This window comes from Dunckerocampus dactyliophorus, chromosome 17 (assembly GCF_027744805.1).
Source record: "Dunckerocampus dactyliophorus isolate RoL2022-P2 chromosome 17, RoL_Ddac_1.1, whole genome shotgun sequence".
In the NCBI taxonomy this organism is placed as follows: domain Eukaryota; kingdom Metazoa; phylum Chordata; class Actinopteri; order Syngnathiformes; family Syngnathidae; genus Dunckerocampus; species Dunckerocampus dactyliophorus.
Genome location: NC_072835.1, coordinates 13,373,561 through 13,387,460, shown reverse-complemented (window position 1 = coordinate 13,387,460; position 13,900 = coordinate 13,373,561). Strand labels below are relative to the sequence as shown.

The following is a 13,900-nucleotide window of genomic DNA, read 5'->3' as shown; positions in this document are numbered from 1 at the left end:
TCCCAGTTAGTCTTCCTAGCCTTTTGGACAGTTGTAAGCTTACAAAGAGTTTGCAGAAGACCTTTTTTTCTTTTCCATGATGCACGAACCCAGCAGAGATCTCTCAGGTCCGATATCAGTGATGTCTGATCTTACAAATTCAAAACAAAAATTCCCATTGGCACACTCAAGAAGAGTGTAGAAAGACTTCCCAAAAGAGTGAAAGCTGCAAAGGGGATGGAACTAACTATATTTTATTCCATTGTTACTACATGTTGTTGCAGTTATTACATAACAAAATATTTAGTGTATGTAGTACATGTCAAAAAAAAATTCAATAATTTATTAATGCAATATAATAATGCAAACACTGTAAAGTGCCTATGTCTACTGTAAGTGTAACCTTTACACACAACAATGTTGAACAAGGTATCTTTAAAAAAACAAGGAAATTCTATTTATACACTATTAAACTCCATTTAAAATGATAATATGGGGAAAAAAACATCACTTACTTCCATCACTGCATCTGGTGCGTCAAGCAAGCCATCACTATTAAAGGTCAGAGCTGCAAAGAAAATGACTGTTCTAATCATTTGTGTTTAATGTATAATTTTTTTCCTGTTATATTATTATATTAAGTGTCTCACCAAAGCCTTGGAGAGCAGTGAAAAAAAACAATGCAAATGTGATGGAAATCATCCTCACTTCTTGATTCAATACCTCCTGTAAATCAAATCTACGCAAGGAGCCACAAAATGCAGCTTTTATTCAACACCTTGAGCCCCTACCCCACCAGGTTTTGAGGTGAAGAAAAAAATGTGAAGGTGTGTATGATAAAATTGTATTTGCGGTGTAGTGGAACAAACCCTTTTCACTTCCTCACAGGTGTGAGTTGGTCAACAGATGTACTGCACAGTAGTTGTAGTTCTGCATTGTGGGACTGCGTTTAAAAGAGCTTTGTACTGATGCTGTTTGTATATATCCAAGTCATCCTGGGACAAAATATGCTTTGTAACCTTTGAAAATGCAGAAAAAAATTCTTATGAGTGCATTTATGAAGTAATTCTCCAAATTGAATTTACCTTTAAGTGCTGTTAAGCACTGTAAGTATAGTCATCAACGTGCATATTACAAAAAAAATCAATTAAAACCAGATTATTTCTACCATAACTGTAGCTATTATCACTAATATTACTGTGTAAGATAAATATAATTCCTTTCCTTGGGCCAAAGAAGAAGTCATTCAATTTTGGTGAAGATCTGGATAAATGTGCAGATTGAAGAATTAATTTGGCCACTGCCATTATGGCACGGGGTCCAAGCATTTTTCACCAAGGGCCGTGTACAGAACAATTGAAGGATTCCTGGGGCCACTTTGATACACTTTGTACATTAAAGATGCGAAAACCAAATCAAAGTGGGTCAATACAATATATGCTAAACTATCTGATCAAAACTGGCATTTTATATGTGTTATACAGGTATGTGACAAAGCAAAATAGGGAATATATCATTAATAATACATTGATTTTCATTTTAAAATATGCAAAATGGCAAGAAAATGGGCCGCTCTTTGGCCACTCCTGCATCAAAAGACACGGGTGCGCCTGTTCATCATTTTGATGAATCTGGAGATAGCCTGCTGTATAACTAACTTGTTGACGGTTTGGCCTTGGTGGAGGTCTGCAACATTCACTTTATATGGTCGTTGTAATAATAGCTGCTTAAGAATGTTGCTCATGTACTGTAGATCACTTTTCCACATTGCATTAAGGTGAGATCATTTCTTGAGTCTGATATGCACTGCACTTTCAGATGTCACGTCTGTAAATTTGGGAAGGAATTACGAGGCAGAACAGAGTGTTTGTCCAACATGTTCAGACGGTATTTGCAGTTGGATGTTGAAAGACCAAGGTCATCCATAGGGCTTGCATAAGATTCCACAGAGTCCAGTCCAAATAGACACTTCATCCAATATGATATATATATATAATTTTTTTATGTCTTCTCTTTAACCTCTTACCACAGAAAGGTTATTTACTCGACTGCCAAGAGTACCAGGTGTAATGTGTGTGTGGAGGTGGTGGTGGTGGTGGGGGGTATTTGTGAAATGCACCTGGCACATGCCAAAAGAGTCACAATGTCAAATTGTGTATTTGGACATCATGTGTAGGGTAGGCCACTGTATTTACCACTGTACATGTATTTATGTTGCTTTTACTTGTGATGATGTCATGCATTGTTTCGTAAGTGAAATTATGACCAGGGTAATGCAATTCATCCACTGACCAGCAGAGAGCAGAAATGGCTCTACTGGATCAGTGATTAAAACCTTACATAAAAACAAGACAGATACTTGTAGACCAAAAGGACAGAATATAGAACAGGACAAAAAATGCAACGTAATCTACAAAATCCTGTGCAAATCACATGCGGGAGAAACAGGAAGGAAAACAACACCACAAAGACAGTGAAAAAGAGACAACTGGAAGACTCACAAGAAGTCAAAAACAAAAAGCAGAACAAGAAACTTTAAAATCAGCCATATCAAATCAGTGTAAAATAAATAAACATATCATGGACTGAGATAATGCCAAAATCTTCAAGACAGAAACCAACAAACACAGACGATGCCTTAAGGAGGTGGGCCGAAAACACCACAAATCGAGATATATGCTCCCTCACACCTGTGACTCTTCAGGTATCAGCAAGTGGCGACGCCTAGGAAGTACAGTTGATAAGCACCACGTCACAGTGGGCAGCTGATCCTTCTGAAGAAGACTGCAAATAGCGGTCAAAACATGTCCATATAATAAATGTCCACTCAACACACCTTTAAACGTTTGTCTGACCATAAGAAATTGAACATTCATTCTATAAGAAGACACAATGAACCTAATCGAGCTACTAGTTATTCATTCATATTCATTCATTTATTTTCTATACCGCTGAATCCTCATTAAGGTCACGGGGGTTTGCTGCAGCCTATCCCGGCTGAGATGCGGGGTACACCCTGGACTGAAAAACAACCTTTCACACTTTCATACTCACATTCATACCTATGGACAATTTAGAGTCGCCAATTAACCTAACATGCATGTTTTTGGAATGTGTGAGGAAAGCGGAGTACCCCGAGAAAACCCACTCCTGCACGGGGAGAACATACAAACGGCACATAGAGATGTCCAACGGAGATTCGAACCCTTGGCCACCATGTGGCCTTTTAGACCCCTAAAATGAATCATAGCACTCCTTAAGTTACCAGTGGTTATTTTATTTTATTTTATTAAATGCAGCCACTGCCATCTTGTGACGACTTCAGGGGACTCAGTGGTGAACATTCTGCCCCATGTGGATAACGGCTGTATTGCCATCTTTTGAAAATGATTTAACGGGATTAATCAGTCTATGTCAAGATGTTGGGACTTAGCTAACTTATTGTAGCGCTTCCTTATTATGTACGGGAAAAGGCAGAATAATCCATTTTTGTTGTAAATGGGGAACAATGTCCAATGCTGTTGTTTTCCTGAAACACTAAGAAGTGAACTTTGATACACAGATGAAGCTCACTGGGTCACTTCACTGATTATTCTGCTTTCTGTGTGATTGTAAAAGGCTGCTGTTTCCTAACAGAGCCAAACGAGTGTCTGGCTAACTAACAAGGTGAAATGAGAATGCTTGCTACATCCTTAAAGGGTTGACCAACAACATCACATCCAATGCTGCATATTTCTGCTTTTCATGAGCCCTTAAAGGGGAACTGAAGTCGCCCCATGCCTTGTTGCAACACAATTATGTACGCAATTCTACAGCTTACTTATTTTAAACTGTAAATATCTATATACACCTATATAAAGTATCCTGGCCAAAGGGCATTTTTTATTTGATGAATGGTTGTCTTGTAGCCCGAAATGATACAAGACTGCAAGAGGGTGTCATAAGAGACAGACAAAGACTAGTTTCAATATTTTGTTCGTGTTCAAAATGTATGTTAATGACTCATAAATGTTACTGTCACACAAAAGGGGAGAAGGAGGTAAGATTGGGTATAAGATTCAGATGCAGTAATTTGGCACAATTATGTCATAGTTTTGAAACGCCTAATCAATTTTCAAGCATTTTGTTGCTAGGTGCTTTTGTCTGCACTTGATTGGTAGTCATACACCTCTGTTTTGATGGTAAATCAAGTTTGCCCAGTTTCAGTATATTTGTCTTATTCCTTTATGTTGCAACATCTTAGTTAAACCGACACTGTTAAACATTTAGATCAAGGTTGTCCAAAGTGCGGCCCGGGAGCCACTTATGGCCCGTGACTGTTTTTTTTACTGGCCAAAAATACAATTGAACAAGAAAACTAAAAAAAAAACAAGAGAAAAAATGAAAGAGCAGTAATTTTGCAAGAATAAAAGAGAATTATTAAGGCATTCAAGTCATAATATGGTTCAGTCCAGGGTGTACCCCGCCTCTCACCCAAAGTCAGCTGGGATAGGCTCCAGCATACCCGCGACCCTAGTGAGGATAAGCGGCATAGAAAATGGATGGATAGATGGAAGTCATAATATGAAGAGAAAAATAGTATATAGTTGAAAAATTGTAAAATTGTTTGAGAAAATGTTGAAATTTGGGAAAATTAAGTCTGGAAAAAGTTATAATATTAGAATAATAAAGTAAAAATATTATGACAATAAAGTCATAATATTATGCTAAAAAATCTACAAGAGGAAAGTGTAGATATTTGGGAAAAAAATAGGGAAGAAGGGTAATGTAAGGAGAAAAAAATCATACTTGTAATACACTTTGTCAGTGATAACACAAAATTAAGCTGTTTTCATTAAATAAAAAAAAAACCTCATTGCATATCTACATGGGCCGGTTTAAAAAATTTTAAAGTGGCCAACACAGTCTTTCATTTTTCAGTATGTGGCCCTTGGTGGAAAAAGTTTGAACACCCCTGATTTAGATTGATCAAATTGATCAACACATTACTGCTCTTCTTTGGGAGAAAGTTATTATAGCCATATGGAAAATAAACTAAATTTACTGCAAGAAAATTATCCATATCTGAAAAAAAGACAAAAAACAAAATAAACATGTTGCCATGCAAAAACCTACTGGATAAAACCAAAATAGAGTCCATAAACGCCTCACTACAAGACAGTAGAATCAAGTGACTTCTATACTAATATACCTTATAATGTACTGCACACGTTATTTTTCAATTAATGCATTTCTGTTTTCCAGAAAATTTCACAAAACCACAAAATTGTGACACACAGGTGCATCTCGATAAATTACATATTGTATTACTGTAAATGTTATTTCAGGAGTTCAATTGAGACGAAGAGACCAGTTAAAGGCTAAGGAGGTTTTTGCAGTTTGTTTGCTGATTACATCGCTGAATTTGTTTGTTTGTTTTTTTTAACACTAAGATATAATCATCAAAATTGTTAAGAAATTAAGAAACACATTCTAGCATTTTACTTTATGTGTAGTGAACCTATAGAATATTAGAGTTTCACTTCATGAATTGAACAACTAACTTAATTTATTGAGATACACCTGTGCATGCTTTTCATTGGACATCATCAAGTGTGTGCAATAATAACATAGCAATTATTTGCTTGCAGCAGCATCACAGGAAGCCCTCCTTGTGAATTGTTATGGCGACCTGGTGGTGATAAGAATAGACGTTTTTATTTCATCATGGAAACAACAAGGAACAAGGAAGTTGGCTGTTTACGGACAAGAGATTCACCTAGCGGGGCAGTCCGAGGGCGAGGCCTCCACAGGACGCCAAATAAAAACAGGCGCACCGCAAGGCAGCCTTGTCACCATTTAGAGACTTCTAACAGGTACTGTAGTGTCTTCCAACTATTTCTGTCTGACTTGACTTTCTGCTATTGTTAATTGCTGGTTGACAAATGGAACATGTTGGTAATCACAGTTCTAATTGCTTTCAGAAATGCGTCCTTCTGTTCTCCTCATGCTGGGCATCTGCCTGGTCCCTGCACACTTGAAACCAGCAGGTGATATCTGCAGTTACATAGCTGACAGAACTTTATTTTGTTGGATTTATTTGTTGTTGTTGTTGCAAAAATGTTTTTTTTTCTTCTTTGTAGAACATCTCGATAGCCCTTTCCTTCAACGGTGCTTTGAGGAAGCCAAACAGATTGTTGATGATGCCTACACGTACTCCAGAGCAGAGTGAGTTAACTTGCTTTGACTGCAGTGGTACAAACACACAGTTGAGTGTAGAACCCGCCAATGCTCAAAAGGTTGGATTAGCATCAAATTGTGCACTTTCACTTTCTTTTTTACATGTGCCTGAATTTGTACGCCTTTATCCAGATCTGCACTAAAATTTGACGGGTATTCTTATGTGCCAGCCCTCCACAAAGTTGGTTGATTAGCTAATTAACATTAAACATAACTAACAGTGTTAGTGTAATCACGTTAACTACGGATTATTGACTGATTCTTTTTGTGTAACCATAACTAACTAAATAGAAGGCGTTTTAACAAGACATGTTAACAAGCTAACTATTATTGTTACTATTATTGTTAATGTTTAGTGTGAGCCTCTTAACTGACTAACCAATTACACTTTTTTGCGTGATCACATTATTTTGAGTTGTCATGTTAACTAACAACATCGGTCAAAGCTTTTTGTGTAATGATTTAAGTAAACAAGTAACTGACATTGGTTAAGCATTTTTGTGTAGTCATATTATCTAACATTGATTAAAGCTTTTTTTGCATAATCGTGTTAACTAAGCACCAGTCATCTGTTTTCTAAGCCGCTTATCGTCATTAGGGTCGCGGGGTTATGCTGGAGCCTATCCCAGCTGACTATGGGGGAAAGGCGGGGTACACCCTGGTCTGGTCACAGGGCACATATAAACAAACAACCATTCACACTCACATTCGTATGTATGGACAATTTAGAGTTGCCAGAACATGCAAACGCCACACGGAGCGGCGATTTGAAACCAGGTCTTGCAGGTCTTCTCCTGACTGTGTGGCCACCATGCTAACCACTTAGCCACCGTGTGGCTAACTAACTACCTAATAATTAAAATAAGTCCAGATTTTTGTAAAATCCTGTTAGCCAATACTGGTTTAGTAGTGAATTGTAGTAGCTAACTAATGCATTTTCAACCCTACTAGTACAGTAAACAAACAACATTCAAACTGTGACCTCCTTGGTGGAGGTTAACCAGAACCCCTACAAGGACGTTTTTGTATCAGCCATGTCTCCTTCTTGTCCTCCAGGAGTCTTAGGAGGGTGCGGAAGGATGTGGTGAGTCCTCATGATGCTCTACGCCTGCTGAAGCAGCCTCGAGGAGAGACGCGCTCCTCTGTGAGGGCCGCCGACTACATGGAGCAGACTCTGCGCCTCGTGCAGGAGAGGATGCACCGCATCCACAAGCGCTCCCTCAATGCAACTGGTAAGACACAAACATACACATGCAGAGGACTCCTTGTGGTCATGGGAGGTTTAATAACTGTGATAAATGTTTTTTTTTCTATTTTTTAGATTTGCTGTCTGCGGAGGATCTGGAGAGGCTAAGCATGATAACAGGATGTGCCGGTCAAGTCAGGCCTCCGCCCTGTAGTAGCACGCAAAACCTCGACACCTATCGCACAGCGACAAGCGTCTGCAACAACCGGTGAGCGCTATTTTTCTCTTTTTACTTTGTCCTCTGTTACAATCAGTATTCATGCTGTCCTTAAAATGGAAAGGAGGGAGACTTGGCTCAACTTGAAAGGTGAACATATTTGGCTTCAGGTCTGTTAATTTCCTTTTATTTATTTCAAATTTATTTTAAACTCCTAAAAAAGGGACTGTCAAGTTCAGTACTACACAAACACAACGGCAATTCTTTTTCTGAGAAACCCAACTGACGTGTTGAAAAAAGCCATTGCTGTTTGTGTAATGCACCTTGGGCCATACACCGCAGAGAATGTATACACTTCCTTTCCTTTGGGGTTTCTCAAGCGGCGTTTCTAAACATACATGCTAACTTTTTTTTTCAAGAAATAAACCCCGACTGGGAGCTTCTAACACCCCCTTTGCCCGCTGGCTGCCTGCGGAATACGACGACGGCATCTCACTACCCAAAGGGGGGCAACCTAACCGAACCTTCAACAACTTCATGCTTCCACTGGTACTTGTCACTCAGAGTGTCTTGTAAATATCTAGTTTACAGGGAGGGCAGTGAAAGCCATTTTGAACCTGTCCTACGCCCTCAGGTTCGACAGGTGTCCAATAACATCCTCAGCACCACGGATGCGGGCGTGGTCAGTGACAGGGAGTTCTCTCACATGGTGACGTTGTTCGGTCAGTGGAACGACCATGACCTCACCTTCACGCCCTTCTCGCCCAGCATCCGCTCCTTCAGCAATGGGGTCAACTGCGATGAGAGCTGTGAGCGCACCGAGCCATGCATCCCCATCGCGGTCAGTTCCCAGGAAGGGGTCAACAGAAATGACATAATTCTGTCCTTAACTGTGGACTTTTTGACAAACAGATTCCTCCAGGTGACCCACGCTTGCCTACAGGCCCCGACAGCTGTATACCCTCGTTTAGATCCGCCCCTGTTTGCGGGACGGGGTTCTCAGCCTACAATTTCGGAGGGGAGCCCAATAAGCGCGAGCAGATCAACGCCCTGACGGCCTTCCTGGATCTGGGCCAGGTGTATGGATCCGAGGAGAAGCTCGCCCTCAGCCTCCGCGACCTCAACAGCGAAGGCCTTCTGCGAATCAATTCTGAGTTTCGAGACAACGGGCGGGAGCTGTTGCCCTTTCACCCTCTGCAGGTCAACATGTGTGCTACCCGCAGACGGGTCACCAATGACACCAATGCCAGAGAGGTTCCTTGTTTCATTGCAGGTCAGTCATCTTAGAGGTATAAAAGTTAGCATAGCGACGCAGCATAACAACAAATATAACTTGCTGCACAAGCTGTCCACGAACTACTCTAACTTAGTTTCATTTCTATAATACTGACTTTTGTGAGATACTGTATAATAGTTTACCATTGCAGCATGGCAGCTGCACAGTGGCCTAGTGGTTAGCATGTTGGCCTCACAGTCAGGAGATCGAGAGTTCGATGTGTGGGTTTTCTGTGGATACTCGGGCTTTCTCCCACATTCCAAAAGTATGCATGTTAGGTTAATTGGAGACACTAAATTGTCCATAGTTGTGAATGTGAGTGTGAATGGTTGTTTGTCTACATGTGCCCTGGCGACCAGACCAGGGTACACCCCGCCTCTCACCCGAAGTCAGCTGCTCCCACTCACCTATGACCCTATTAAGGACAATGGTATGCAAAATGGATGGATGCAGCATGGCATCATAGCTTAACATTGTAGCTTTGTGTCTCAAAATAACATGGCGTAATATACCTGTAGTATATCAGCTTACTCTGGTAATTTATAATTGGAAATGAGCATTTTAGTACAGTGTAGTATAGAATTGTTACAATGTCCAACTTGTCTGATCAAATGAATGATTTCACGTGTTGAAGGTGACGTCCGTGTGGATGAGAACGTTGCTCTGACTTCGATTCACACTTTATTCATGCGTGAACACAACCGTCTGGCCCGTCAACTGAAGAGACTGAACCCGCAGTGGGACAGCGAGACGCTCTACCAGGAGGCCCGCAAGATCATGGGTGCTTATACACAGGTCAGACGCCCAACCTTCATGCTTTTAACTCCAAAGTCGTGAATCCTTAACTTGTCTCACAGGTATTTGTGTTCCGTGACTACCTGCCGCACATCGTGGGCGATGATGCCATGCGCAGACAGCTGGGACCTTACCCGGGTTACGACCCTAATGTGGACCCCAGAATCGCCAACGTCTTTGCCACGGCTGCCTATCGCTTCGCTCACTTGGCCATTCAGCCCGTCTTAGCCCGCCTGGGTCCAAACTACAGAGAGGACCGTCAGTTCCCCAGTGTGCCCTTGTTCAAGGCCTTCTTCACTCCCTGGAGAATCATATTTGAGGGTGAGCTGCAAAAAAAGTGACTGACATGATGTGGCAGGCGGTACTAATGAATTCCATTCCTGTAGGTGGCAGTAATGTGCATTACCATTACAAGTGAGAAGCTACTGTCACAAACAGCAACTTTTAGTTCCCAGGATGTGGTGATGCAAGTAGACAGGAGCCTCGAAAAGTGAACTTTTATCAGTGGGATCTACTGTCCCACACAGAACAGAAAGGACAGGAAGAGTTGGCTGGAACAGTTCTGCAAATTTAGGAAAACACACTATAAAATGTATTTATACACATTAACTGTGCAGTTGAATCATTACTGTGTATTGAATATAAAATACAAAGGTAGCTTCTTCTACAACAGTGCCTCCTACTGGATGTGGTTGGTTACTACACTACTTTCCCCGAATACAAAATACTTCATTTTTAGTTTTCTTCCTGCAGGTGGCATTGACTCGCTGCTGCGTGGTTTGGTGGGTCGACCTGCCAAACTGAACACTCAGGACCACATGATGGTAGATGCTCTGAGGGAGAGGCTCTTCCAGTTTGTGCAGCATCTTGCCTTGGACCTGGGATCCCTCAACATGCAGAGGGGGCGTGACCACGGTTTACCCGGTACAGTACATCCCACCCACTGACATTGAGATTGTCATCACCTGTCAATCACAGATACAGTATTGTCTCATACCCTTTTTGTGGTCTACCCGTCTAGGATACAATGCATGGCGCAGGTTCTGTGGCTTGTCCCAGCCCAGGAACCAAGCCCAGCTGGCCCAGGTCTTGAACAACAGTAATCTGGCTCGTAGGCTGCTTCAACTCTACGGGACACCTGACAACATTGACGTCTGGTTGGGTGGCGTAGCCGAGCCCTTCGTCCGCGGTGGACGTGTGGGTCCTCTGTTTGCCTGCCTCATTGCAACCCAGTTCCAGAGGATTCGCCAGGGTGACAGGTTAGCCTCTTTGAAAGATAAGGACAGATAAATAGTGGGGGTGTAACGCTACATTTATTCGGAATGTTGACTTCGACAATAAGTACGATACCTTTCCTAAAAATAAAATAATAATTCACACTGTTCAAATTGTTACTGTAGCACTTATCTGCATTGTTGAACTTTTCGAATGTGGTAAACCGTGCTCCTTTTTAAAGGTTGTGGTACGAGAACCCGGGCGTCTTCACTGCGAGACAGCGAGCCGCCCTCTCCACGGCCACGCTGTCCAGGATCATTTGCGACAACACAGGAATCACGTCCATCCCCAGAGACGCCTTCAGCGTTCTATCCAGGCAGAACCTGCTGGTCCGCTGCTCCAATCTGCGGCGTTTCAATCTGGGAGCATGGAGAGAGAGGAGCTGCACCGATTTCTTAGGTGAGACTATTTGTTATCATTACACAAATTACAAGCCCACTCAGATGTGGTGATCGATGATTCTAATTTGTTGTGTGTTTCTCCACCGTAAGTTATACTATGTTATGCTTTGCTTTGCAGAAACCGGTAGCTGTCCTGGAGACAAAGATGAAGAGGTCAGTGTTCCTATTCCTAAACTGCACATTTAAATCATCTAATAGAAGTGACGTTTAATTGTGAGTCCGTACAAGCTAACTTGTGTTATTACATCTTTCTTGACATGTAGCCCACATTTCAGGACCAGGATTTGCTCAATGATGAACAGGATAATGAGGTAGTTATCACATGACCTAATTTAAGTACTCTATGTTTGACAGTGATAGTTTGAAATGTAATGGCACAAACCATTTTTCATTACATTTGATGCTCATAAACATTTAGCATATAAATGATTATATAAAATGGAAGTATAAATTAGGGCTGTCAGAATAGCACGTTAACGGCGGTAACCAATTTATTTCATTAATTACGTTAAACTTTTTAGTGTAATTAACGCATGCGCACCAGAGCAAGCACGCCGCTCTGTTATGACGGCAAACAGAAGCACAGTGGAGCGTCTCACACTCTGACGCTTTTTTATACCTTCATTCTGACCTGAACACATCACCAGCAGTACAATTCCAACACCATATACTATATGTCTCACCAACACACGCACATCTCTAGTCCGTTCATCCAGGGAACGACACTCGCTTGTCCTGTCATTTATCTTTCTGTTCATTAAATACAGTAGAAATTGGCATATTTCAGACATAGTTTCTAATGGTGATTAATCATCAGTAATTCATTTTAAAACTGTGATTAATCTGACTGAAATTGTTCATCATTTGACAGCCCTAATATGAATATAAAACAACTATTGTGATAGAATGAAAAGCAGCACCACCCACAGGATTTAGTGGGCCATTGGGCCACCAGGAAAACTATAGAATTCTCTCTCTTACTGTGCGTAAGTGCTATTTAAATAAGACATTTTGTCCCGATCTCAATAATCCCAAAGACAACAAATAGTATACTGAAATTTTGTTACCTGGTTACTTCACGTGTTTGACTAGCCACTTGTTACCAGGCCAAGTTCATATGACCAGTGAATAAATGAGTATTTTCCAGCTACGCCACCAGGAGGTTTATTCAAGGCTATCCACACTAGCATAGCTATGTGAGCTACAGTGCTAACATTAATCACATTTTAACAGCAGCATCATGCCAGGTTATCTTATTGGCTGAAGAAAAACTAAATGATCAAACTTACAGCTCCGACATCTGTGGCTTACTGAGATGATAGATTTTCTCACCTTTGGTGCTCGTCAATAGTCTCTAGGGCAGGGGTCACCAACGTGGTGCCCGTGGGCACCAGGTAGCCCCCCACGACCACATGAGGTGCCCGCAAGCCTGCTTTATATTCAGGTTTTCACTTAATAATGAAAGAACAGTAGAAAGAAATGCATTCTGAAATACAAAATGTGAATTGTGGACACCAGCAATTTCTTAATGTTCTGGTAAAACAAGCATATCCGCTTTGTTTGGGTTTAAAATAAGCTCTGAAAATAAATGTTACAAAAATGAGTAGCTCTTGGCCATTTTCATTTTGTAAAAGTAGCTCTCACAAGGAAAAACGTTGGTGACCCCTGCTCTAGGGACACATATCGCTGTTACACGTCTCGTTGCATATAAAAGAATACCTTTAAATGTAAAACAGCTATTGGGAGGAATGAAAAACAGCACCAGCCACACGGTGGTCGTGTGGTTAGCATGTTGGCCACACAGTCAGGTGGGTACTCCGGTTTCTTCCCACATTTCCACAAAGGTTAATTGGCGACTCTAAATTGTCCATAGGTATGAATGTGAGTGTGAATGGTTGTCTGTCTATACGTACCCTGCGATTGGCTGGCGACCAGTCCAGGCTGTAACCCACCTCTCGCCCGAAGTCAGCTGAGATAACCAGCAACTCTAGCGAGGATAAGAGGCATAGAAAATGAATGGACGGAAAAACAGCATCGCCTGTTAGGTCTGGTGTGCCACTGGTCCCAGAGACACCTCAAATGTTGGAGTAATTTCTCTGCTTGTTTCCCTGCAGATCCCAGACAGCCACTTGGCTTGAGAGGCCACACTCCAGCATCAACAGTCTGCCTTTGCCACTAATACAATCTGCCATCATCTATGGTCTTTCCTTGCATCCTTCTTTCTCTGCGATAAATTTGTAGCTTCTGGCATGGAGTTCAATGCTCAGTTTTGTGTGAAACATGTTATCTTCGCCAACTGACACCGCAGCTTTTTCTTCCCTCTCCTCCATCAAATGTGAACTCCAGCGGCAGACTGCTGCACGCAGCAACATTCGTAAAACTCTTTTTTGTTACAGCTGCTCGTCATATTTGTTGTTTACCAGTATTATGATGATTATTTATGTAGTGTTGATATGTGGGCGTGCCTTCAGAGTATTGTGTTTGTTTGTTTGTTTGTTTTTGCAAAGTATCGTTTTATTGCATCCTTCTCATATGCCATCAATAAAAGTGAA

At 41.4% G+C, this 13,900-nt stretch overlaps 2 protein-coding genes across 10 annotated transcripts in view; one reads left to right on the top strand and one right to left on the bottom strand.

Moving 5' to 3' along the window:
* The window catches only part of sftpba (surfactant protein Ba), a 7,708-nt gene extending 6,965 nt beyond the window's left edge, over window positions 1-743 (bottom strand). Inside the window, exons 1-2 of the mRNA XM_054757503.1 lie at window positions 630-743; window positions 495-547 (exon numbers count right to left, since the gene is read on the bottom strand). Of these exons, the coding sequence (XP_054613478.1) occupies window positions 495-547; window positions 630-681 (105 nt within the window). The 5' untranslated portion in view covers window positions 682-743. The remainder of the gene's footprint in view (window positions 1-494; window positions 548-629) is intronic.
* Window positions 1-13,900, top strand: part of mpx (myeloid-specific peroxidase) — a 20,626-nt gene extending 6,726 nt beyond the window's left edge. For 7 of the 9 annotated variants that reach the window (XM_054757494.1, XM_054757499.1, XM_054757496.1 and 4 more), the window contains 16 exons: window positions 5,610-5,834; window positions 5,943-6,008; window positions 6,102-6,186; window positions 7,255-7,430; window positions 7,520-7,652; window positions 8,021-8,150; window positions 8,236-8,442; window positions 8,514-8,874; window positions 9,512-9,672; window positions 9,735-9,993; window positions 10,426-10,596; window positions 10,694-10,931; window positions 11,129-11,346; window positions 11,467-11,501; window positions 11,612-11,659; window positions 13,463-13,900. In XM_054757494.1, the coding sequence (XP_054613469.1) occupies window positions 5,945-6,008; window positions 6,102-6,186; window positions 7,255-7,430; window positions 7,520-7,652; window positions 8,021-8,150; window positions 8,236-8,442; window positions 8,514-8,874; window positions 9,512-9,672; window positions 9,735-9,993; window positions 10,426-10,596; window positions 10,694-10,931; window positions 11,129-11,346; window positions 11,467-11,501; window positions 11,612-11,659; window positions 13,463-13,486 (2,310 nt within the window). In that variant the 5' untranslated portion in view covers window positions 5,610-5,834; window positions 5,943-5,944 and the 3' untranslated portion in view covers window positions 13,487-13,900. The remainder of the gene's footprint in view (window positions 1-5,609; window positions 5,835-5,942; window positions 6,009-6,101; window positions 6,187-7,254; window positions 7,431-7,519; window positions 7,653-8,020; window positions 8,151-8,235; window positions 8,443-8,513; window positions 8,875-9,511; window positions 9,673-9,734; window positions 9,994-10,425; window positions 10,597-10,693; window positions 10,932-11,128; window positions 11,347-11,466; window positions 11,502-11,611; window positions 11,660-13,462) is intronic. The other 2 variants (XM_054757498.1, XM_054757495.1) reach the window with 1 other exon arrangement.